The sequence below is a fragment of the Hevea brasiliensis genome, chromosome 8, assembly GCF_030052815.1.
Source record: "Hevea brasiliensis isolate MT/VB/25A 57/8 chromosome 8, ASM3005281v1, whole genome shotgun sequence".
NCBI lineage: Eukaryota > Viridiplantae > Streptophyta > Magnoliopsida > Malpighiales > Euphorbiaceae > Hevea > Hevea brasiliensis.
Genome location: NC_079500.1, coordinates 8634389 through 8660415, shown reverse-complemented (window position 1 = coordinate 8660415; position 26027 = coordinate 8634389). Strand labels below are relative to the sequence as shown.

Sequence of the window (26027 nt, the reverse complement as noted above, 5' to 3'; positions counted from 1 at the left end):
GATTTTATATTTTAAGAATTTTAATTATTTAAATTAGGTTCGATTTTGAAGAGAAAAAATTAGTTGAATCAAACCGAATTAAATAGTTTTATTAATTTTTGAATTGATTTATTTTTATGAAAAATTTATGAATTATATATAATTTTTTATATATGAATTGTTTAATTTCATTGATTAACTGCTATTAAGTTTAAATTATTGTCAAAATCAGACTAAATAACTTAAAAATTAAATTTAAATTAAAAAATATATAAAACTCGAAACCGATTAATTTAAACTGAATTGAACTGAAATAAAGTGATTTAATTCAGTTCGATTCAATTTGAATCGAATGCTCATCACTACTTTCAATTTGTTACACTCATCCGAATAGCTTAGATATTGACAATTTCAACCTCTTGAAAATGAATTATTTTTTGTTAATTTATTTTTTAAAATATTTAAAATACTAAAAAATATAAAAAAAATTTTAAGGAAATAAATAAAATTTTAATTTAATTTTAATTTCTTATCAAAATTTAAATTGAATTGAAAAATCAAAGTTAAAACTAAATTTGTATATATTTTAGTATCACTAAAAAGAAATGATCGAAGTATATAAGAAAATGTAATAAATTTTAAGATTTTTTTTTTATCTTATACTAGTTTGTAATTATTATTAATTTTAATTAGTATTAAGTTTTCATCCTAAAATTAGAAAGGGAATAAAAACTTGCATTATATTTTAACACTAGAAGTATAATTAGTATTAAGTATTCATTTTATTGAATATTATTAAATTTTCAGAACATGATTTATTTTATTAACACTGATGACAGTAGAAACTATAGTTTTGATTTTCTCTCTTTAAATTTGTATCCTTTAATAATAGATCTGATATTCTCTTTCTAATATTAAGGTCGTATTTCTCCTTATTATTAAGATCTTATTTTCTTCTCATTATTAGAGTTTTGTTTTCCTTCCTTGGCATGATTTTTTTTTATTTAGCAATTTGAAATACAACGTGAATCATTGATTTTTTTATTTTTTTGTTGGAGACTCAAGTATGGATAATAATCTTTTATTAATGGAGCTTGATAATTAGGGATGGCAACGGGTCGGGTTTTTGTGGGTACTCGATCCAACTGAACTCTAATAAAACAGATTTTGATAGTATATAATCGGGTTTGGAACGGATTCGGATTTGAAATTTAATACCCGTGACGGGTTCAGGTCGGGTTCGTGTTTTATATGTTGGGTATCCGTTACTCGAACCTGTTTATATAAATATTTAATTAAATGTAAAATATATGTTTTTTTAGTAATATTTATAAATTTTTATATATTTTATTTTATATAAAATAAATTTAAAAATTTTATGAAATTATTAAATTTTTAAAATATAAATTATTAATACAAATAATATTTTATAAAGATTATTACTTAAATATATAAAATTAAACAGGTTCAGGTATTTTTCGAATAATAACAATCGAGTCGGGGACGGGTTCGGATTTTGATAATATTAATCGAATTCGGGTTCGGGTAGGATGATTTTCGTGGCTACCCTATCCGTTACCATCCCTATTGATAGTGAAGCATATTACTCCGCTGACGTTTATAGTTTAATGTCTTCTGTAGGGTTACAGAGATAACAAGTTCCCAAAAGGAGCAATATAAAAGATTTTTCTGATAATCCAAAATCAAAAAAGATATTTCCTATTCAGAAGTATTATATTCTATCTAAATATAATATTTTAATTATTTATGTTTATATTTTTTTTTCTCTTGTAAGAGTATTATACTATGCTCATTTTATTATTTTATTAATGAATTGTCAAATTTTATTTTAAAAAAAAAGATTTTACTTTAATAATTATTAATTATTTTAGTTTAAAATAATTTATAATTAAATATCTTATATTTAAAATTGTCAAATTTTACTTTAAAAAAAAGATTTTACTTTAATAATTATTAATTATTTTAGTTTAAAATAATTTTATAATTAAATATCTTATATTTAACCACATAACTTTAAGCAATTTCTTCTACTTATCCCATCATCGATTCAAACCACAGCGTAGAAGACGACCACATTTGAAACTAATGAATTTTATTTAATAAATAAGAAATAGATGATTGGCACGGTCTATCTATTTCTTATTTATTAAATAATATTCTTGGCATCAACGTACATGGCACATTTGAAACTAATGAATATGGTTTTATATTTTTATAGAGATAAATTTTTATTTTTTTCATGTTTATAAAGAATAGAACTGATGATTTTATATATAAAAAAGAAAAAACAAATATTTTAAGAATGCATAATAATTCTTCGATCAATTTTGTTTTACATTTACTTTTTAAAAAAAAATGAATTGCAAATTTTCAAATATAGAAGATCTAAGGGAAAAAAAAATGAATTATGCATTTTTTTTTAATTTATCAATTTTAAACTAACATATTAACGTTAATATTGATAGTTCTGTCAAATTTACATACTATCTTAAATTTAATATATATTTTCAGAAGAAAATTAATAAAAATATATTAATTATGTTTATCAAAATTTAATTAAAGTTGCTTGTAGACTTGCTTTTTATTATTTAAAAAAAAAAAAAAAAAAAAAAAAAAAAAACATAGAGAGATGGACATTCAGAAGAAAAAATGAAGTATTGGCGTTTTTAAGTTGTAAAAGAAAGAAACGGAATATTGAAGGGGATTGACTTTGACTGATTCAGTATACAGAACATAAAGCTTCCTTCCTAGCTAAGGCCATTCTCTCTACTCCTCTGAAAGCCGATCAAAGAATTGGTATCACCATTCCTTTGATCCACAGCGGATGGCAGAAGCTGATTCCAAACCTATCAGCATCTTCGTCGTCGTGATGATGGACGGTGGTCCATCCAGGTGGATTTCAGCAAATTCTAATGATACCATAAAATCTGTCCATTACCAAATTCGAGAGGTTTTCGGAATTCCGCTTACCCTACAGAAAATATATTGCTTTGGGAAGAGGCTAGAGTGGTGCCAGACACTTAAGGAGTGCTCAATTAAAAACTATGCTCGTCTCCAGGTAGTGCTCCGAAAGGATGGTGTAACTCGCCAGAATTCTTCTGAGGCTTTAAATTTGGTTTCACAGATACATGCTATGTGCCAGAGGAAATCGGTCGCCTTTGGTTATGGATGCATAAGCAACAAAATAAGAGACCTTTTCTCCATTTTGAGGCAGCAGACGATGTTTCTTCTAGTTACTCTCCCTAGGTCTTTTGTTACGCTTTATGAAAATATCGAAGAGATTGGTGATGCGGTAATCAGATTTTTCTTGGATTCATTATTGAAGATGATGTTAGCAAAAGGTTGGCTTGATAAATGTGCATCTATACTTACACGATTATGCGTCGATCTTGGGTCGTATCATGGTGATGGTAGCCACCTGTGTCTCTTATGCCGCACTCATCTAACAGAGTTGTTTGAAAAAGGTAATTATAAAATCAATTTCGAGTATCTTGAAGACCCAATAACAAGTATTCTTATCATTTTTAGAGAATTGGCAGAAAGCTTGTCTAGAGATTTGGATCGCAGGGCCACTCCATCCTCAGGCATCCAATATGTTCGTGACTTTAAGGCATTTTCACTCGTTTTATGTAATACCATTCATTTGCGAGTGGATTCCGCTTTACAATACTATCTGCGTTTTGAACGTACATTTTCTGACTTGCTTTCAAAGACGGAAGCGTACCTTGCTAATTTTGAACATTTCTCGTACATGGAATCTGCATATTGTGGATATTCTCAATATCTTACCATTCTGAAGGCATTGCATGTGATATCTAAACTCTGCAAGAGTAGTGAAGAACGCTTTTGGAATGTATTAAGAAACAAAAGGCTTTCACTGTTAGAACTAATAGCTAAAAGCACTGATAGAACCAATGATCACTTGTGGCTACTCGAGCGAAAGGATGTGATGGATAGTAAATCTAGGATGCATTTAGCCATGATGATGATGACTGTGAAAAGAATACATGATGTGGAGTTATATGAGATGCTCGTTTGGTCTGAAAAACTGGACGCCAATCTGTATATGGCATTCAAAAATCAGCAAATTACAAATCGTGAAGTACAACAGTATTGGTTACGCCAGTTATGTGGAGCTATATTCAATCCTCAAAAGTCCCTTTTTCTGGCGTGCCCAAATGATCCTAAGAGGTTCTATCCTAATCCTGGTAAGCTTTCACTTCCTAAATTATTTGATTGACATTAACAAGTCAATGTTTGTTGCTTCCCTCTCAAGTCTTGACATAATAAATTTACTAATCTCTTGCAATATTTTGTATATAATTTCAGAATTTGATTCAAACATTAATTCTGTAACTTGCAAACAATTTGATTTTAGAAGTTGGTATGTGCTATGATCATTGTGTATATATAGTATCTTGGTTCACAACATCAAGAAGTGTGTGTGTGTATATATTAAAGAGCCATAAATTGGGAATGTATGTAGTATTTATTTATTTATTTTTTTACATACGCAGCAATTGAGCCCAAAACCTTAGACCTCGAGTGCTTTAAATTCGTTGGGAAGTTGGTTGCGATAGCTTTAATGTCTGAAATACAAATTGGTGTTGCCTTTGCCCATGTGTTTCTTATGCAACTGGCCGGAAGGAGGAAAATTTCACTAGAAGATGTAAGGGATCTAGATCCCTCCTTGCATAGTTGGTGCAAGGAGATCATAGATGGTGAGTTCATTGACTCTGAAGTTCTAGAATTCCCTGAAGCTTTGTTGGGGTGCCAATGGAGCACAGAACTGAGCTATGTGAATAGCAAAAGTAGCAGGGAGGCTTATGTTGATCATCTAATTCAACACCGTTTTGTCGCATCTATCTCTGAGCAAGTATCATTTTTCATACAAGGATTTGATAGTGTTTTTGGTACATCAATCGGCAAGTTGTTGTCTGTTAAAGGACTGGAGCTTGAAGACCTTAATGAGTCGCTGTGCGGATACGTAATTACTACAACTTTACAGCTCGACAATAAAAGTAATCCCCTGATGTCTCGGTTCCCAAAGGTATTTGGAATACGAAGTGCATAAGTTTTGAATCATGATTTTTAATTTGACTTGGATTGGAGCTTGAACTTAAAACTTTATAGTCGTAAAGATGATTTAATAGCACTGAATTAGAGCTCATCCGTTTTGAAGCATGATTACTAATTCACTTTCCTAATTAAATGCAGGCATGGCAATTTCCTAAAATACATGATGCAAAATTATATGAGATGCTCATTGTTTGGTCTAAAAATCTGAGCAAGAATCTGTATATGCAATTCAAAAGTCAGCAAGTTACAGATCCTGGAGTACTGCAGCATTGGTTATGCAAGTTATGTGGAGCTATATTCAATCCACAAAACCCCCTTTTCCTAGCGTGCCCAAATGATCCTAATAGGTTTTATCCTAATCATGGTACGCTTGCACTGCCTTTGATTACTTAACTGACATTTATTTGTTACTGTTTGTTTCTACCTTCTCAATCTTGACATAATCAATTCACTAATCTGTTGTAATGCTTTGTTATATAATTTTGGATTATGATTCAAACATTAAATCTGGAACTTGCAAGCAATTTGATTTCAAAAGTTGGTTTGAGCTATGATCACTATGTATATATATTAGTATCCCGGTTCATGACATCAAGAATAGCGTATGTACGTAGTATTTATTTATTTTTTATTTAAATACACAGCAATTGAGCTCGAACCCTTCCACTTCGATTGCTTGGAATTTGTTGGGAAGTTGGTTGCATTAGCTTTGATGTACGAAGTACAAGTGGGTGTTGCCTTCGCCCATTTGTTTCTTTTGCAACTGGCTGGAAGAAGGAAAATTTCACTAGAAGATGTAAAAGAGGTAGATCCTTACTTATATAGTTGGTGCAACAAGGTCATAGATGCTGAGCTCATTGACTCTGAAGTTCTAGAATTCGCTGAAGCTGAATTGGGGCGCCAATGGAGCACAGAACTAAGCCACGTGAATAGCAAACGTAGCAGGGAGTCTTATGTTGATCGTCTAATTCAACATCGCTTTGTCAAATCTATTTCTAATCAGCTATTATTTTTCAGAAAAGGATTTGATAATGTTTTTGGTACATCAATCGACCAGTTGTTCTCTTTTAACGGACGGGGTCTTAAAGACTTTAATGAGTCACTATGCGGATGCACAATTAGTGGGACTTCACAACTCAACAAGAGAAAATTTTTGAACAATGACTGCAATAAAAGTGATACCTTGATGCATCGGTTCCAAAAGGTATGCGGAATAGGAAGTCCATAATTTCTGAAGCATGATTTTTCCTTTTAGTTTATTTGAATTCAATCGGTGATTGAACTTAGACTTCACAATTGTGGAGATTACTCTAAAACTATTAAGCTAAAGCTCATTGGCCTTGAACCATAATTACTAGTTCACTTTCCTAGTAAAATGCATACATGCTGTGAATTTTCTAAAACCAACTCATAGAAGCAATTTTACTTGGCAGGTAAGAAGACAGGGTCGCAAAATTACAAATTGGCGGAGGGGTGTGCGACTGGGGAGCGGGTCATTTGGATCAGTCTATGAAGGATTTGCGGCTGATGGATTCTTCTTTTCTGTGAGGGAACTTCTATTGCCAGATGGAGGGATTATTGACCTACTTGAGAAAGAGGTTGATTTATTATGTCAGCTCACCCATCCAAATATAGTTAAATACTTTGGCACAAGTAAGGATGAATCGAAGCTCTATGTTTTCCTCGAGCTTGTAAGTAAGGGCTCCCTTGAAAAGGTTTATAAAGAATTTCCGCTGCAGGATTCCCATGTGTCTGTGTACACGAAACAGATATTGAAAGGCTTGAATTATCTCCATGAGCGAAATGTTGTTTACAGGGACATCAAATGTGCCAATGTATTGGTGGATGAAAATGGATGTGTGAAAATTGCAGATTTTGGATTAGCAAAAGTAACCAACTTCAATGCAATCATTAAGTCCTGTAAAGGGACTGCATGCTGGATGGCTCCTGAGTTTTTTAATAGCAAGATAGCAGGAGGGTATGGGTTTCAAGCTGATATATGGAGCGTTGGGTGCACTGTATTGGAGATGTTAACCGGAAAACCTCCATACTCTGATTTGGGTTTGGAAAAAGGTCAATTAATTTATCGGATTGGAAAAGGCCACCGACCTTCTCTTCCTGATTCTCTGTCAGATGATTCGCGAGACTTTATCCAGCAATGCCTACAAGTTAATCCAAAGGATCGTCCCACTGCTGCTGAGCTTTTAGAACATCCATTTGTAAATAAATAGGTGAATGCTTGCAGGCTGCAGCGACTCTCGTTCTTGACAAATTTGTATTAATTTCAGCTTAAATTGTGGCAGCTGAAACGTGATCAGCTGTGAGGAATTTTTTTTTTTCCAAGTTCTTTTATTAATATAGAAATCCTGGATTTCTAGGTCAGTTCTTTTTTTCTGTTTCATTTGTTCAATTGAGACTCAACTATGGAGACAGACTCTTCTAAATCAGCTCTTGTTATCAAACTTTTGCAAACTTGCATATTTTGTACTGGATCATAAATCCAAAGGGAGCAACATGCATAATTTACTAAACAAATCATGTTATTGAAGAATGTTTTTGTTTATTTTTTTAAGTTTGCTTATTTAATTTGTATAACTAATCTATCTATGCATATATAATAATATAATATAATAAAGCTAGTCTCAAAATAAATTTTACCAAAAAGTGATAAATGACACTCCATTAATTTTTTTTAATATTTTTCATTTTACCTTTATTCTCCTAATAATTTTAAAATATAATTAGATGATAAATGTGACACCCTTACCGGTCTCTACAGTAGCCGAGTAAGATATGTCACACAGTGTACCGGAATACCATATTTTATCTAAATTATTTTTAACCTTCCTTAATGTATTTCTTTATGGTGATGAAATGCAATTTATGAAATTTGACTCATTTAAGTCATTCATTGAAATTATAAATTCATTTGAGGTTCCGAAAATTTTATAGAAAATCTGGCAGAGTACCGGCTAAAAATGGATAAAACAGTTTTTCGGAACCTGTGAAAAACACTTCTAATATATTTCCCATCATTCTCAAACTTCATTATTTCAATATAATCTTAATATTTCTCAAAACTTCTTCTATTTGACATTCATTCATTTCATATGTTAATTATGTACAAATCAAAAATAAATACTAAATTTTCATTTATAAACACAAATTACAAATATTTGTATTAGTACCAAAATATATTACATGAGTTTTAACTATACATGATAAAATAAAGGTTTAATTACAAAATACAAATAGTACAAAATACCAAAATGGGACCTAGTGTCCTACCAATGCACTGAAGTCTGTGAGGTGACACGGACACTATGTAGAACTGTGGACGGCCTCACCCAGTCTGTGGTCTACTGGGCTCTCTGTCAGTCTCTCCAGAACCTACGCATGGCAAAAAGCAACGCGCTAAACAATGATGCTTAGTAGTGCCAATAATAAAATAAAAAGAACTAAAAGAAAATAAATATGCAGTGTATGGGTTAATTTCTCATACAAACAAATTATTGGTAATTATTTGTAGTATTATTTATTTGATACTTGTTATATCCATTATTTCATTAAATTTATCAACTTCCATTTTTGATTGCCCAAGTAACCTATACTGGACTGGATAAATGGGTAAACTGGCACTGGGTACCAAGTACCTCGGGCTGTCACACCATAGGTCATAATGTGTCTCCCGGTGTACAACAAAACAGCTAATAAGCTGTAATAAACATTGGGCACAAGGCCAAGTATCACACTGATATCAGAATGGCTAAAAGCCATAAAATCACAAAATGGTATAATGTTATATGCAGTACTGCTAACTGAACCCTATTGGCATGCCAACCTATCCAAACCAATCTTACTAGGTGTACTAGAGTACAGTACAAAGTTATTGATTGAATTTTCATGTTTTACATGTAAGGTTACTATTCATTTTACTATTTAGGTCAAATTATTGACTTTCCGATGCATAATAGCTACATGAGTCCTAATCACATAAATTTATCATATTTTGGTTCTCAAAAGTGTTGGCATTAGTTGCCAATCCATACTTCTAACCAATGGAGAATAAATCAAAATTTCAGTTTTTGGGTATTAGAGTTCACTGTTCCATTAGGCCATTCTACAGTGAGAATTTGACCATGTATTCTTAATCAAAGTTGTTCTTTATTGTGTTTAGTTACATTTTACTTTTTGAATCACCCCATTTGGAGTTTTCTAACTTAAGTTATGGCTATTGCACCATAACTGGTTGGATTGCCTTTACCCAGAATTTCTGGGCAATTTTTGGTTCTGTCAGATTTGGTAGTCCAATTTTGGCTAGCAATTTCATTTAGTTAAGTCCAGAATTTGAGTTTGTATTCTACATAAAAGTTGTTCTAAATTGCCTCAGCTTTCCATTGATATAAATTTTAGGTCAATTGAACCTTTCTACATTGAGTTATGACCAAATGAATGAATACTGTTCATTTGGTCATTTTGCCCAGGCAGAATTAGTGCTACCCGGATTTGGTCAATTTTTAGAGCATCCTAAGTTTAGTTTCTAAACAGAGTTCCTTCATCAAAGTTGTGCCATTATGTGTATAATTTCATGTCTAGTTAACCTTGCACTAATTTAACCTACACAACTAAGGTTATAGCTACCCAAACATACTGGACTCACATCCAGACCTGCAGGGCACTCAAGGCAGTACACCCAACCTCAAATCCCAAGCTACCATTCTCTTCAATTCCTCATTATACTCAGCCAAATGGTTACTAATTGACCATTAGAACTTCCATTCACCAACACATGAACAAAATCCCAAGTTTTCCCTCAAACCCTAACTTCATATACATGCAATCTATGAGTTAAGGCATCATGTTCATGTTCAATGGCAGCCATGTACAACTATAATTCATTCAAATTAAAAAAAAAAAAAAAACCCTAATGTACCCTAAGGCTGCCGAAATTTGGTGACATTCAACCATGCAAAATTTATTTAAATTAGCTTAATTTCACACTCAATTCATGTTCTCCATGATGTATATACAAAGTAATTAAGATTAATTGGCACTAACCTTGATTTAGCTAATTCCAAAAGCTTGAGAACTCCTCTTTTTCTCTTTCTTTTTGCTGCCCAAGACTTGTTTTAGGTGTAAGGATAAATTTTTGTGAAGGGAAGCTAGGGTTTTGGGGTAATTTAGTGGGTGAACTCAAGCTTGATCAAAGCTTCCATGGAGGTTTTCTTTCCTCTCTCTCTCTCTCTCTCTCTCTCTCTCTCTCTCTCTCTCTCTATATGGTTCGGTTGCCCAAGGTGGAAGATGACTTTTTTTTTTCCTTTTCTTATCCCTCTTTAAGTCTTCTTAAGTGTATTTGTTGAAGTCCAATTGGTGGACAATTTTTATTTCACATTTATGACATCATCTAGGTGATGTCATAACTCCATTTTCCATTTCAAATTTTTTTTCCATTTTCAATCTCCTTTTCTTCACTCATTTTTAATTTAATTTTTAAGCAATATTTATTCATATTTTATGTATTATATTTTATTTACTTAATTGGATAAGTTTATCAAAAATCATCTTTGAAGACGAAAATGACCAAAATGTCCTCCGTTTGGCTTAAGAAGCCAAAACTGTCTATACCGATCTTAAAAATTCTCCTAACATTTTCTTGGCATTCTAATGCTACTTAGGGTGTCGTAACTCTTCTCTGGCATCCCAGAAATTATTTCACAGAGTTCCCCTTAGGTTTAGAGCTTCTAGCTGCGAAGACCGAAACTTCCCACTGGATTACTCATTGCTGGGGCACCGGCTCATTTAACTTGGTTGTATTTTATTTCTAAAATTTTTCTAACATTTTGTTTTGTTAATATTTGAGTTAATTATGGCTCCTCACTTTAGTCTAAATATTTTTTCAGTTGTTCTAACTGTCCAGACTGACACCGGTCACCTGAACAGTAGAATGTACGGAATTGTTACAGTAAGGGTGTTACAATAAATCTATGTATAAGACATTTAATAATAAAAAAACTTATGATAATAGTTATAATTTAATTAATAACAGGAAAACTAATAATAATAATAATAATAATAATAATAATAATAATAATAATAATAATAAAACTATAATAGTTATAAATAATTAATGTTAGGAAAACTAAGATTCATAGTTATAAATTATATAAACAAAAGCCACCTTTTTATTGTCCACATAATCGTGTATTTAATTTTTTTTTAATAAAAAAATTATAGCAATGGTTATAATTTAATTAATATTAAAAAATTAAAAATCATATTTATAAATTATATAAATTAAAATTACAAATTAAAAATTAAATTAGTCTTTCGTCTAATGCAATAGAGAATATAATGTCTAATCAAGATTTTTTTTATCAAACTTGTCAAATGATATTTTAGTAATTAAGACATTAAAAGAATATGAAAAACAATATAAACAAATATCACTACGGTAATCTTGATCAGAATTTAATTATATATAATCTTATTATTTATTTTTAATTTACATTTATTTTTTATATCTATTTGCAAATTTATTAAGTTGTTCTTAAAATATTTTAAATAAGTTAAATATAAATATATTCAAAAGAATTATATAATTATATTTTTATTTAATTAAATAATATATTAATAATAATTACGCCCATGCGAGTGCAAAATTCTAATCATAATATAAACGTAAAATGCAGTTAAATTAAGGTGGACATGAGCACGATTTGACATGCTTGTTAAGAAAAATATATATTAAAGACCAAAGTTCTGGGCTCAAGCTCGATTTTGGTCTGAAAGATTTTGACATGCTTCTACAAACACCCTTCTATTCAAAGAATCAAAATTAAAATCAATTATATATATAATTTTTTAATATCTTTTATATACATTATAAAATTTTAATATAAATAATTAATATTATATATATATATATATTTATATTTCTTATTCCCTTTAACTTTTTTTAATAATTTAAAATTATAAATATATTGAATCTATTAAATTATAATTATATTTTATTAGATCTTTAATTCGTTTCGATTTGTCCTATTTTTATCCTCTATTTTCATATATTATGATCTGAAATTTTTTACAAAAATATTAAGGAATTATTTTTAGGATTTATTTTTTTTTATGCAATTTGCTTGCTTCTCGGATTTCAATGATTGCTGCTGTTGTTCACGACTTTGAATTTTGTAGATGAATGAATAAGATTTGATTTATTTCAGATTAAAAAAAAATTAAATTAAATTGAATTTCAATTAAATTGAATTTCAGTTATTTTTTTAATTGCAATCAAAATCAAAATAACTTAGAAAGTTTGAATTAAATTTAATTTTTTTTTCAATTATTTTATTTAAGTTTCGTTTGTTTCACAGAAAATAACTTATATATAAAAGGTAAATTTTTAATAAATAAAAATATCTCTAATATAATTATAAAATTACTATTATTTAATTATTTATCTATTTAAATTATAATAAAACCTAAGGTAGACTACTAAAAGTAGAAGTTTATGCAAAATCAAAAAATATTAAAATTTAAAAAATTATGAATATAATAACAATAAATATTATAAATACTAAGTAAATATACAATTTGACTAATAAACATACATTATTAAATTTATATATTTACAAAAGGTTTAAAATTATAAATATTTAAATTTAATTTTAGTTATAATTTACTTATGGGAAAGTAAAAATCCTACATTTAGTGCCATTATTTTCTCATTTATTTATGAAAATAAATTAAAAAATAAAATAAAATTCAACTGGATATATGTAATAAATAACATTCGTATATGTTTATTTTAATTTTTCTATTTAGCTTTTTAATTTAATTAATTGAGGTTGTTAAAAATTATACATTATTTTTTTACAGTAATTTCTTATATAATTAATTTTAATTTATAAAGTCTCAATATGTTTTTATTTTAAATATGATATATTAACATGTAGAATTTTAGTATAACATTTCCTTTCTAAATGTGTTTACAATTAATTGCTTAAATTTATATATATATATATATATACCCACAATAGTTAAAATTTATATAATTGAAGATAATTAAAAAAATATATTATATGATATGTTATATATTAACAACTAACTTTAGAATTTAAAACTTAAATAATAATGTATAAATATCATAATAATAATTGCATAAAATTATTTCTATAATTGAAATCTGAATTGAAATCTAATCAAATTGAACAAGAATTTATGTCTAAAAAAAAGAATAAATTAAAATTAAAATATTAAAGAATCAAACTAAAATATGATTTGGGCTCCATTATTAACTACGAAATCGAAATTAAAGCCACACATCTTTATGGCTTATGATCACTTACAAAGTTCAACTAAGCATGTCCATAATATTATTAAAATTTAAAATTAAACTAAAATTGATTGTCTTTATTTGACATTCACTCTGAATTATATTTTTTTATCATAGTTTTTATATTTTAGGGAACCAATATCATTACTAATGGTACATATAATTAAATCATTTGGCACTAACTACATTAATATATATGAAAATTTGGAGTTATTACTCACACAAAATATAGTTTTCAAGTATAATGAAATTAGCATATTTCAAGAAAATTTATCTTATGAAAAAAAATTGATAATAGTAAAATATAGATATGAAAAAAATTTAAATTCTTATATATTATATTACATGCATTAATTAAATGTTAATATTAATTATTTTAATATTTTTATTTAAATAATTGAATCGTATATTTAATTATTATATATAAATAAAATAATTATATATCATAAATTATTTGATGCACATGTAATGTTACATGCTTCAAATGTACTCGCATAAATAAAAGCATGAAAATTATGTAGATGCTTGGTGTGTTAGCATTTAAAGACTATTTTAGTTATGCTACTTACTTTTAATTCTTCACTTAAAATATTTTTGTTTTTAATTTTAAGTCAAATTAAAATAAGTAGTTAATTATTTAGTAAAATTATTTAAAAATAACTTTTAAATAGTTTAGGTATTTAGTTAGAAAATGACTACAAGTAATTTAATTAGTTAAAATTATCAAAAAAAATATATAATCAAGTGTTATAGCGATTAAAATAGGATAATATAGATGTTTTTAAAAATTATTAAGATAATATAGTCTTTCATTTGATTAAAAATAGTTTTAAAATAAATAGTTAAGTCATAAATAACTTTACTTATAATTTTTGACTTATTTTAAGTAAATTTTTTTTAATTTATAAGTCAAACTAAATACTAATATATATATATATATATATATATATGATTTTTTACTTAAATAGGTTTAACTGATTTATAAACCAAGCCAAATATTCACTTAATAGGAAAAAAAATTTTTTTGACTTGATTATTTACTTTCAACTTATAAGTTTAATTTAAAAATAAATAAATAATTATTTAATAAATTTATTTTAAATTAATTTTTAAATAATTTAAGTATTTAATAAAAAAAATTAAAAAATTTAATTTGTCAAAATATAACTAAAATAGAAATATCATTGAATTTTATGATTATTAAAATAAAAATAGTATTAATATTTTTTTTAAATTATTAAAATAATATAATATTTTACTTGATTAATAAATTTTTTAAAAATAAATATATAATTTTATTTTACTTTTAATTTATTTTAAATAATTTTTTAATTTATAAATTAAAATGAATATTAATCTAAATAAATATGACTAACTTGTGAGCCATATCAAGGAACCAGGCAGTGCATCTAGAATCTGCCATAGGATATGTATACCACAATGTGGCAATGGCGGAGAGCGGCAAAAGCCTTTACCATTGAAACTTCAAATACAGAGCCTTCCATCTGAATCATTTCATTTCCCTTTAGCAGTTTGCCTCTGCTGCAGATGAGATGAAAACGGCGTCGTTTGGGGCGGTTAACAGAGCCGCGGCTGGAGCTGCAGGTGCGAGCTCTGGCGGTAAGACGGTAATGATTACCGGAGTGAGCAAAGGACTAGGCAGAGCCTTAGCTCTAGAACTAGCCAAGAGAGGTCACACCATCATCGGTTGCTCTCGTGCTCAGGATAAGCTCAATTCCCTCCAATCTGAACTCTCCTCCGACCATAACAACCACCACCTGCTCCTCATCGCCGACGTGGTATTTCCCCCCATTCTACATTTTCTTGATCAATTTTTAATCTTTCTTTCATTATTTTGGTTTTTAATTGTTTAATTTCAATGGCGGGCGATTGTTAGAGGTCTAATAGTAGCGTCGAAGAGCTGGCAAGAGCTGTAATAGAAAAGAAGGGTGTTCCAGATATCATAGGTGAATTTTCATATACAAAATTTTCCCTTTTCTTTTTAAATTTTAATATTCTTCCTTTACTTGTTAATTTTGTTAAACAGTGAACAATGCGGGTACCATTAACAGAAACAACAAGATATGGGAAGTTCCAGAGGAAGAGTTTGACGCTGTAATTGATACGAATGTGAAAGGAATAGCTAATGTTTTGCGTCACTTCATCCCTCTAATGTTACCCAACAAGCAAGGAATTATTGTTAACTTCTCTTCTGGATGGGGAAGATCCGGTGCTGCCCTGGTAAGATGAATTTCCTCAAAATTGATTTTCTGTAGCCATGCTCTAATGTTTCCTTTTAATTGATTGTAAAATCAGTATAAAAATGTGGGATTTAGCTCATTCAACAAATGCTAGTTTTTATTTGTGATGTCTGCTGGTGGAGTGTCAACGCTTATGGTAGTAGGATTTTGTGCTAAATGTTTATCCTCTGCTTTATGTTGGTTCTTCCTTTCAAGTTCACTTTCCAGATTTTCATCTGATTATATTTTAACAGGTTGCGCCTTATTGTGCATCTAAATGGGCTGTTGAGGTTTGACCAGATCAGTTGCAAAAGAGTTGCCTGATGGGATGGCAGTTATTGCACTTAATCCGGGAGTGATACACACTGAAATGCTCCAGTCATGCTTTGGCACTTCAGCTTCAATTTACCAGGAACCCGATGCATGGTAATTAGTTTTCCTTCAATTAAATTATCTATATGCTTACTTATATATATTTTTAAAATTGTCTGCACATTGTTCCCATTTTAACAGTCTGTGCATGTAATTATGTTACTTCCATTGAAGAAAAACTTGCAAATGATCATTGAATTGAGCTGTTGCTCCTGTAAAAACACAGTATAAATCTTATCCTGTGTATAAACTTTTACTGAAAATTACAGTTTGCAGAACTTATTTGTTACATGTCCTTTGTTAGTGTCTACTTTGTTTCTCAAAATCTTCTTGAACCAGAAACTCCCAGAGATAGAGCAATTATATCACCATAGGAAATGGAGCTAAGTTGCAATGTTAACATGTGAAGTCAGAGACATGATGAAATTGTTTATGGATCTGCTCATTGTGTGTTAAATGCCAAGAAGCTTGTCTTAGTTATGAAGTAATGTAACCCTCCAAACTTGAGGCAAAGCCTTGATGCCTCACTCTCAATTTATTTTTGTTTCTTTATAAATATGATAGGCAATGAACTTCATTGACATGGGGAAAAAAAAATGAAATGGACGTAATAATTTGTAGATTTAATTTATATAATTTCTCTCTCATTCATATTCTACACAGAAGAACCTTCTTATCCTCTTACCACTATTTTATACCAATAAGTTACCACTATTTTATACCAATAAGTCTCATGCTGCTGTTGGCCAATTTATACGACATGGCTTCCATGTGCAGACAGGTCTCTTTGTGAGTTGTGACGCATGTATATCAGGTCTAGTAACCAACTTGTGCAGTTGTGCCACCAACTTAGGTTTATACTATATGTATATTTCACTGACTTTGTGTTGATATTGCTTGTTAATATATATTAAATAACTTCTACTCCATTTCCTAATTGTGAAAATCCTGGAGGCTTTTCTAATTTTCACTTAACCTGTTGCTCATGAATCATCAGGGCCTCAAAGGCAGCTACAATGATACTCAATCTAACAGGAGCTGATAATGGTGCATCTCTTACAGTGTGATGAAATTTTCTGAGGCTGTAATGATGCTCAAAGAGAAGCATATGGTAGCACGTCTCTCACTGTGACGAGAGTTCATCATCACCATTTGGGCATTTATTCATTATGAACAGTATCACGCCTTTCAAACAAAAAATTCTTCACCAGTCAATACTAAAATTGAATTACCACGAATTCCATATTTTTTACTGAAAATAGTCTTTAGGTAGAGGAGGAACTTACTATGTTCATTGTTTATATGCACTGGTTGGCTGAGGCAAAGGAATGTGGCGTCTAACCTTTAAGGTCTGATGGTTGTGATATATGGATTGAGCTTTTGATCATGAAATTACCTATAATCAATGAGCTGTTGGGGGTATGTCATTAATCTTTTTATCATGAAATTAACTATAATTGTTCATGCAGTGAAAATGTATTGCTATCCAACCATTTTACTTGTCATGAGCATGCTACAAATTGGATTTCTCTTTCTTGTTAAATTTGTATGTTAATTTCTTCTCAGTTTTAGTATTTGTCAATGTATATTGAAGATAATAAATATCTGGCATTATTCTGCTGGAGTAATGGTGCACTCTTATGATAAATTATAATACGGCAAACGGTTTCCAAGCTTTCTTGCCACCATTATATTTGCACAAAACCATGGATGGCCTGGAAAAGTAAGATGCTGGGGAGATGAATATACTTCTAGGAAGCTTGTATAAAAGCAAAACTGCCTGATAAATATCTCCTGTATTAGCAAAAATTCTATTTATTTAAAATATTATATATAAACATTTATAAATATTACTATAACAAATATATATTTTATATTTAATTAATTAATTATATAAATAGATTTGAATAATCAGTAGTTAATATATAAACAGATTTGAATAATCAGAAGTTTCAATTTGATTTTTTTATTTTTTGTGAGAGACTCAAGTATGGATAATAATCTTTTATTAATGGAGCTTGATAGTTAGGGATGACAACGAATTCGGGTTTTTGTGGGTACTCGATCCAACGAATCCTAATAGAACGAGTTTGGATAGTATATAATCGAGTTTGGAATGGGTTCGAGTTTTATATGTTGGATATCCGTTATCCGTATCCGTGTATATAAATATTTAATTAAATGTAAAATATATATTTTTTTAGTAGTATTTATAAATTTTTATATATTTTATTTTATATAAAATAAATTTGAAAATTTTATGAAATTATTAAAATTTTAAAATATAAATTATTAATACAAATAATATTTTATAAAGATTATTACTTAAATATATAAAATTAAACGAGTTCAGGTATTTTTCGAATAACAACAATTGAGTCGGGAACGGGTTCGGATTTTGAGAATATTAATCGAATTCGGATTCGGGTAGGATGATTTTCGTAGGTACCCTGTCCGTTGCCATCCCAATTGATAGTGAAGCATATTATTCTGTTGACGTTTATATTTTAATGTCTTACGTAGGGTTCTGAGAGATAAAAAGTTCCCAAAATGGGCAATATAAAAGATTTTTCTGATAATTCAAAATCAAAAAAGATATTTCCTATTCAGAAGTATTATATTCTATCTAAATATAATATTTTAATTATTTATGTTTATATTTTTTTTCTCTTGTAAGAGTATTATATTGTCAAATTTTATTTAAAAAAACAAAGATTTTACTTTAATAATTATTAATTATTTTAGTTTAAAATAATTAATAATTAAATATCTTATATTTAAAATTGTCAAATTTTATTTAAAAAAAAAAGATTTTACTTTAATAATTATTAATTATTTTAGTTTAAAATAATTTTATAATTAAATATCTTATATTTAACCACATAACTTTAAGCAATTTCTTCTACTTATCCCATCGTCGATTCAAACCACAGCGTAGAAGACGACCACATTTGAAACTAATGAATTTTATTTAATAAATAAGAAATAGATGATTGACACGGTTTATCTATTTCTTATTTATTAAATAATATTCTTGGCATCAACGTACATGACACATTTGAAACTAATGAATATGGCTTTATATTTTTATAGAGATAAATTTTTATTTTTTCATGTTTATAAAGAATTGAACTGATGATTTTATATAAAAAAAAATAAATATTTTAAGAATGCATAATAATTCTTCGATCAATTTTTTTTTACATTTACTTAAAAAAAAAAAAAAAAGAATTGTAAATTTTCAAATATAGAAGATCTAAAGGGAAAAAAATGAATTATGCATTTCTTTTTAATTTATCAATTTTAAACTTACATATTAACGTTAATATTGATAATTCTGTCAAATTTAATATATATTTTCAGAAGAAAATTAATAAAAATATATTAATTATGTTTATCAAAATTTAATTAAAGTTGCTTGTAGACTTGCTTTTTATTATTTAAAAAAAAAAAAAAACATAGAGATTGACTTTTAAGTTGTAAAAGAAAGAAACGGAACATTGAAGGGGATTGACTTTGACTGATTCAGTATACAGAACATAAAGCTTCCTTCCTAGCTAAGGCCATTCTCTCTACTCCTCTGAAAGCCGATCAAAGAATTGGTATCACCATCCCTTTGATCCACAGCGGATGGCAGAAGCTGATTCCAAACCTATCAGCATCTTAGTCTTCGTGATGATGGACGGTGATCCATACAGGTTGATTTCAGCGAATTCTAATGATACCATAAAATCTGTCCATTACCAAATTCGAGAGGTTTTCGGAATTCCGCTTACCCTACAGAAAATATATTACTTTGGGAAGAGGCTAGAGTGGTGCCAGACACTTAAGGAGTGCTCAATTAAAAACTATGCTTGTCTCCAGGTAGTGCTCCGAAAGGATGGTGTAACTCGCCAGAATTCTTCTGAGGCTTTAAATTTGGTTTCACAGATACATGCTATGTGCCAGAGGAAATCGGTCGCCTTTGATTATGGATGCATAAGCAACAAAATAAGAGACCTTTTCTCCATTTTGAGGCAGCAGACGACGTTTCTTCTAGTTACTCTCCCTTCGTCTTTTGTTACGCTTTATGAAAATATCGAAGAGATTGGTGATGCGGTAATCAGATTTTTCTTGGATTCATTATTGAAGATGATGTTGGCAAAAGGTTGGCTTGATAAATGTGCATCTATACTTACACGATTATGCGTCTATCTTCGGTCGTATCATGGTGATGGTAACCACCTGTATCTCTTATGCCGCACTCATCTAAGAGAGTTGTTTGAAAAAGGCAAGTATAAAATCAATTTCGAGTATCTTGAAGACCCAATAACAAGTATTCTTTTCATTTTTAGAGAATTGGCAGAAAACTTGTCTAGAGATTTGGATCGCAGGGCCACTCCATCCTCAGGCGTCATTGATGTTCGTCACTTTAAGGCATTTTCACTCGTTTTATGTAATACCATTCATTTGCGAGTGGATTCCGCTTTACAATACTATCTGCGTTTTGAACCTACATTTTCTGACTTGCTTTCAAAGACGGAAGCGTACCTTGCTCATTTTGAAAATTTCTCGTACATGGAATCTGCTTATTGTGGATATTCTCAATATCTTACCATTCTGAAGGCATTGCATGTGATATCTAAACTTTGCAAGAGTGGTGAAGAACGCTTTTGGAATGTATTAAGAAACAAAAGGCGTTCACTGTTAGAACTAATAGCTAAATGCACTGATAGAACCAATGATCACTTGTGGCTACTCGAGCGAAAGGATGTGATGGATAGTAAATATAGGATGCATTTAGCCATGATGATGATGACTGAGATAAGAATACATGATGTGGAGTTATATGAGATGCTCGTTTGGTCTGAAAAACTGGACGCCAATCTGTATATGGCATTCAAAAATCAGCAAATTACAAATCGTGAAGTACAACAGTATTGGTTACGCCAGTTATGTGGAGCTATATTCAATCCTCAAAAGTCCCTTTTTCTGGCGTGCCCAAATGATCCTAAGAGGTTCTATCCTAATCCTGGTAAGCTTTCACTGCCTAAATTATTTGATTGACATTAACAAGTCAATGTTTGTTGCTTCCCTCTCAAGTCTTGACATAATAAATTTACTAATCTCTTGCAATATTTTGTATATAATTTCAGAATATGATTCAAACATTAATTCTGTAACTTGCAAACAATTTGATTTTAGAAGTTGGTTTGTGCTATGATCATTGTGTATATATAGTATCTTGGTTCACAACATCAAGAAGTGTGTGTGTATATATTAAATAGCCATAAATTGGGAATGTATGTAGTATTTATTTATTTATTATTTTACATACGCAGCAATTGAGCCTAACACCTTAGACCTCGAGTGCTTTAAATTCGTTGGGAAGTTGGTTGCGATAGCTTTAATGTCTGAAATACAAATTGGTGTTGCCTTTGCCCATGTGTTTCTTATGCAACTGGCCGGAAGGAGGAAATTTTCACTAGAAGATGTAAGGGATCTAGATCCCTCCTTGCATAGTTGGTGCAAGGAGATCATAGATGGTGAGGTCATTGACTCTGAAGTTCTAGAATTCCCTGAAGCTTTGTTGGGGTGCCAATGGAGCACAGAACTGAGCTATGTGAATAGCAAAAGTAGCAGGGAGGCTTATGTTGATCATCTAATTCAACACCGTTTTGTCGCATCTATCTCTGAGCAAGTATCATTTTTCATGCAAGGATTTGATAGTGTTTTTGGTACATCAATCGGCAAGTTGTTGTCTGTTAAAGGACTGGAGCTTGAAGACCTTAATGAGTCGCTGTGCGGATACGTAATTACTACAACTTTACAGCTCGACAATAAAAGTAATCCCCTGATGTCTCGGTTCCCAAAGGTATTTGGAATACGAAGTGCATAAGTTTTGAATCATGATTTTTAATTTGACTTGGATTGGAGCTTGAACTTAAAACTTTATAGTCGTAAAGATGATTTAATAGCACTGAATTAGAGCTCATCCGTTTTGAAGCATGATTACTAATTCACTTTCCTAATTAAATGCAGGCATGGCAATTTCCGAAAATACATGATGCAAAATTATATGAGATGCTCATTGTTTGGTCAAAAAATCTGAGCAAGAATCTGTATATGCAATTCAAAAATCAGCAAGTTACAGATCCTGGAGTACTGCAGCATTGGTTATGCAAGTTATGTGGAGCTATATTCAATCCACAAAACCCCCTTTTCCTAGCGTGCCCAAATGATCCTAATAGGTTTTATCCTAATCATTGTACGCTTGCACTGCCTTTGATTACTTAACTGACATTTATTTGTTACTGTTTGTTTCTACCTTCTCAATCTTGACATAATCAATTCACTAATCTGTTGTAATGCTTTGTTATATAATTTTGGATTATGATTCAAACATTAAATCTGGAACTTGCAAGCAATTTGATTTCAAAAGTTGGTTTGAGCTGTGATCACTATGTATATATATTAGTATCCCGGTTCATGACATCAAGAATAGCGTATGTACGTAGTATTTATTTATTTTTTATTTAAATACACAGCAATTGAGCTCGAACCCTTCCACTTCGATTGCTTGGAATTTGTTGGGAAGTTGGTTGCATTAGCTTTGATGTACGAAGTACAAGTGGGTGTTGCCTTCGCCCATTTGTTTCTTTTGCAACTGGCTGGAAGAAGGAAAATTTCACTAGAAGATGTAAAAGAGGTAGATCCTTACTTATATAGTTGGTGCAACAAGTTCATAGATGCTGAGCTCATTGACTCTGAAGTTCTAGAATTCGCTGAAGCTGAATTGGGGTGCCAATGGAGCACAGAACTAAGCCACGTGAATAGCAAACGTAGCAGGGAGTTTTATGTTGATCGTCTAATTCAACATCGCTTTGTCAAATCTATTTCTAATCAGCTATTATTTTTCAGAAAAGGATTTGATAATGTTTTTGGTACATCAATCGACCGGTTGTTCTCTTTTAACGGACGGGGTCTTAAAGACTTTAATGAGTCACTATGCGGATGCACAATTAGTGGAACTTCACAACTCAACAAGAGAAAATTTTTGAACAATGACTGCAATAAAAGTGATACCCTGATGCATCGGTTCCAAAAGGTATGTGGAATAGGAAGTCCATAATTTCTGAAGCATGATTTTTCCTTTTAGTTTATTTGAATTCAATCGGTGATTGAACTTAGACTTCACAATTGTGGAGATTACTCTAAAACTATTAAGCTAAAGCTCATTGGCATTGAACCATGATTACTAATTCACTTTCCTAGTAAAACGCATACATGCTGTGAATTTTCTAAAATCAACTCATAGAAGCAATTTTACTTGGCAGGTAAGAAGACAGGGTCGCAGTATTACAAATTGGCGGAGGGGTGTGCGACTGGGGAGCGGGTCATTTGGATTAGTCTATGAAGGATTTGCGACTGATGGATTCTTCTTTGCTGTGAAGGAACTTCTATTGCCAGATGGAGGGATTATTGACCTACTTGAGAAAGAGGTTGATTTATTATGTCAGCTCACCCATCCAAATATAGTTAAATACTTTGGCACAAGTAAGGATGAATCGAAGCTCTATGTTTTCCTCGAGCTTGTAAGTAAGGGCTCCCTTGAAAAGGTTTATAAAGAATTTCCGCTGCAGGATTCCCATGTGTCTGTGTACACGAAACAGATATTGAAAGGCTTGAATTATCTCCATGAGCGAAATGTTGTTCACAGGGACATCAAATGTGCCAATGTATTGGTGGATGAAAATGGATGTGTGAAAATCGCAGATTTTGGATTAGCAAAAGTAACCAACTTAAATGCAATCATTAAGTCCTGCAAAGGGACTGCATGCTGGATGGCTCCTGAGGTTTTTAATAGCAAGATAGCAGGAGGGTATGGGTTTCAAGCTGATATATGGAGCGTTGGGTGCACTGTATTGGAGATGTTAACCGGAAAACCTCCATACTCTGATTTGGGTTTGGAAAAAGGTCAATTAATTTATCGGATTGGAAAAGGCCACCGACCTTCTCTTCCTGATTCTCTGTCAGATGATTCGCGAGACTTTATCCAGCAATGCCTACAAGTTAATCCAAAGGATCGTCCCACTGCTGCTGAGCTTTTAGAACATCCATTTGTAAATAAATAGGTGAATGCTTGCAGGCTGCAGCGACTCTCGTTCTTGACAAATTTGTATTAATTTCAGCTTAAATTGTGGCAGCTGAAACGTGATCAGCTGTGAGGAAATTTTTTTTTCCAAGTTCTTTTATTAATATAGAAATCCTGGATTTCTAGGTCAGTTCTTTTTTTCTGTTTCATTTGTTCAATTGAGACTCAACTATGGAGACAGACTCTTCTAAATCAGCTCTTGTTATCAAACTTTTGCAAACTTGCATATTTTGTACTGGATCATAAATCCAAAGGGAGCAACATGCATAATTTACTAAACAAATCATGTTATTGAAGAATGTTTTTGTTTATTATTTTAAGTTTGCTTATTTAATTTGTATAACTAATCTATCTATGTATATATAATAATATAATATAATAAAGCTAGTCTCAAAATAAATTTCACCAAAAAGTGATAAATTACACTCCATTAATTTTTTTTCATATTTTTTCATTTTACCTTTATTCTCCTAATAATTTTAAAATATAATTAGATGATAAATGTGACACCCTTTACCGGTCTACAGTGTAGCCGAATAAGATATGTCACACAGTGTACCGGAACATCATATTTTATCTAAATTATTTTTATCATTCTTTAATTTATTTATTTATGGTGATGAAATGCAATTTATGAAATTTGACTCATTTAAGTCATTCATTGAAATTATAAATTTATTTGAGGTTTCGAAAATTTTATAGAAAATCCGGCAGAGTACCAGTTAAAAATGAATAAAACAGTTTTTCGGAACCTGTGAAAAACACTTCTAATACATTTCCCATCATTCTCAAACTTCATTATTTCAATATAATCTCAATATTTCTCAAAACTTCTTCTATTTGACATTCATTCATTTCACATGTTAATTATGTATAAATCATAAATAAATACTAAATTTTCATTTATAAACACAAATTACAAATATTTGCATTAATACCAAAATATATTACATGAGTTTTAACTATACATGATAAAATAAAATTTTAATTACAAAATACAAATAGTACAAAATACTAAAATGGGACCTAGTATCCTACCAATGCACTGAAGTCTGTGAGGTGACACGGATACTATGCAGAACTGTGGACAGCCTCACCCAGTCTGTGGTCTACTGGGCTCTCTGTCAGTCTCTCCAGAACCTATGCGTGGCAAAAAGTAATGCGCTAAATAATGATGCTTAATAGTGCCAATAATAAAATAAAAAGAACTAAAAGAAAATAAATATGCAGTGTATGGGTTAATTTCTCATGCAAATAAATTATTGGTAATTATTTGTAGTATTATTTATTTGATACTTGTTATATCTATTATTTCATTAAATTTATCAACTTCCATTTTTGATTGCCCAAGTAACCTATCTTTGGATAAGCTGAATTTGGATAAGCGGGTAAGCGCCTTTGGGTACCAAGTACCTTGGTACATCACACCATCGGTCATAATGTGTCTCCCGGTGTGCAACAAAACAACTAATAAGCTGTAATAAACATTGGGCACAAGGCCAAGTATCACACTGATATCAGAATAGCTAAAAGCCATAAAATCACAGAATGGTATAATGCCATATGTAGTACTGCTAACTGAACTCTATTGGCATGCCAACCTATCCAAACTAATCTTACTAGATATATTAGGGTACATTACAAAGTTATTGATTGAATTTTCATGTTTTACATGTAAGGTTACTATTTATTTTACTATTTAGGTCAAATTATTGACTTTCTAATGCATAATAGCTACATGAGTCCTAATCACATAAATTTATCATATTTTGGTTCCCAAAAGTGTTGGCATTAGTTGCCAATCCATACTTCTAACCAATGGGGAATAAATCAAAATTTCAGTTTTTACGTGCTAGAGTTTACTGTTCCA

General features: G+C 30.3%; 3 protein-coding genes and 1 pseudogene across 3 annotated transcripts; all 4 read left to right on the top strand.

Moving 5' to 3' along the window:
* The first annotated feature begins 2824 nt into the window (after positions 1-2824).
* LOC110663743 (E3 ubiquitin-protein ligase UPL5) lies at positions 2825-7461 on the top strand. Its single transcript, XM_021823145.2, has 5 exons — positions 2825-4208; positions 4518-5050; positions 5218-5443; positions 5724-6283; positions 6513-7461. Exons 1-5 carry the CDS (start codon positions 2825-2827, stop codon positions 7308-7310), a joined length of 3501 nt encoding a protein of 1166 aa, XP_021678837.2. The 3' UTR covers positions 7311-7461.
* Positions 7462-14863: 7402 nt separating this feature from the next.
* Positions 14864-17273, top strand: LOC131182264 (NADPH-dependent pterin aldehyde reductase-like; annotated as a pseudogene).
* Positions 17274-19529: 2256 nt separating this feature from the next.
* LOC131182017 (E3 ubiquitin-protein ligase UPL5-like) lies at positions 19530-23063 on the top strand. Its single transcript, XM_058150633.1, has 5 exons — positions 19530-21037; positions 21345-21877; positions 22045-22270; positions 22551-22946; positions 23029-23063. Exons 1-5 carry the CDS (start codon positions 19654-19656, stop codon positions 23061-23063), a joined length of 2574 nt encoding a protein of 857 aa, XP_058006616.1. The 5' UTR covers positions 19530-19653.
* Positions 22969-24352, top strand: LOC131182262 (mitogen-activated protein kinase kinase kinase 1-like). The gene is made up of 2 exons (XM_058151203.1): positions 22969-23110; positions 23340-24352. Exons 1-2 carry the CDS (start codon positions 23093-23095, stop codon positions 24135-24137), a joined length of 816 nt encoding a protein of 271 aa, XP_058007186.1. The 5' UTR covers positions 22969-23092; the 3' UTR covers positions 24138-24352.
* The last annotated feature ends 1675 nt before the right edge of the window (positions 24353-26027 follow it).

Excerpts from the sequence above, each read along its gene's own strand:
- LOC110663743 (XM_021823145.2), top strand. The coding sequence starts at position 2,825 with ATGGCAGAAGCTGATTCCAAACCTATCAGCATCTTCGTCGTCGTGATG. Across the intron at positions 5,444-5,723 it reads TAGGTTTTATCCTAATCATG|CAATTGAGCTCGAACCCTTC; the intron begins GTACGCTTGCAC and ends TTAAATACACAG. Across the intron at positions 6,284-6,512 it reads TGATGCATCGGTTCCAAAAG|GTAAGAAGACAGGGTCGCAA; the intron begins GTATGCGGAATA and ends TTTACTTGGCAG.
- LOC131182017 (XM_058150633.1), top strand. The coding sequence starts at position 19,654 with ATGGCAGAAGCTGATTCCAAACCTATCAGCATCTTAGTCTTCGTGATG. Across the intron at positions 21,038-21,344 it reads GAGGTTCTATCCTAATCCTG|CAATTGAGCCTAACACCTTA; the intron begins GTAAGCTTTCAC and ends TTACATACGCAG. Across the intron at positions 21,878-22,044 it reads TGATGTCTCGGTTCCCAAAG|GCATGGCAATTTCCGAAAAT; the intron begins GTATTTGGAATA and ends AATTAAATGCAG.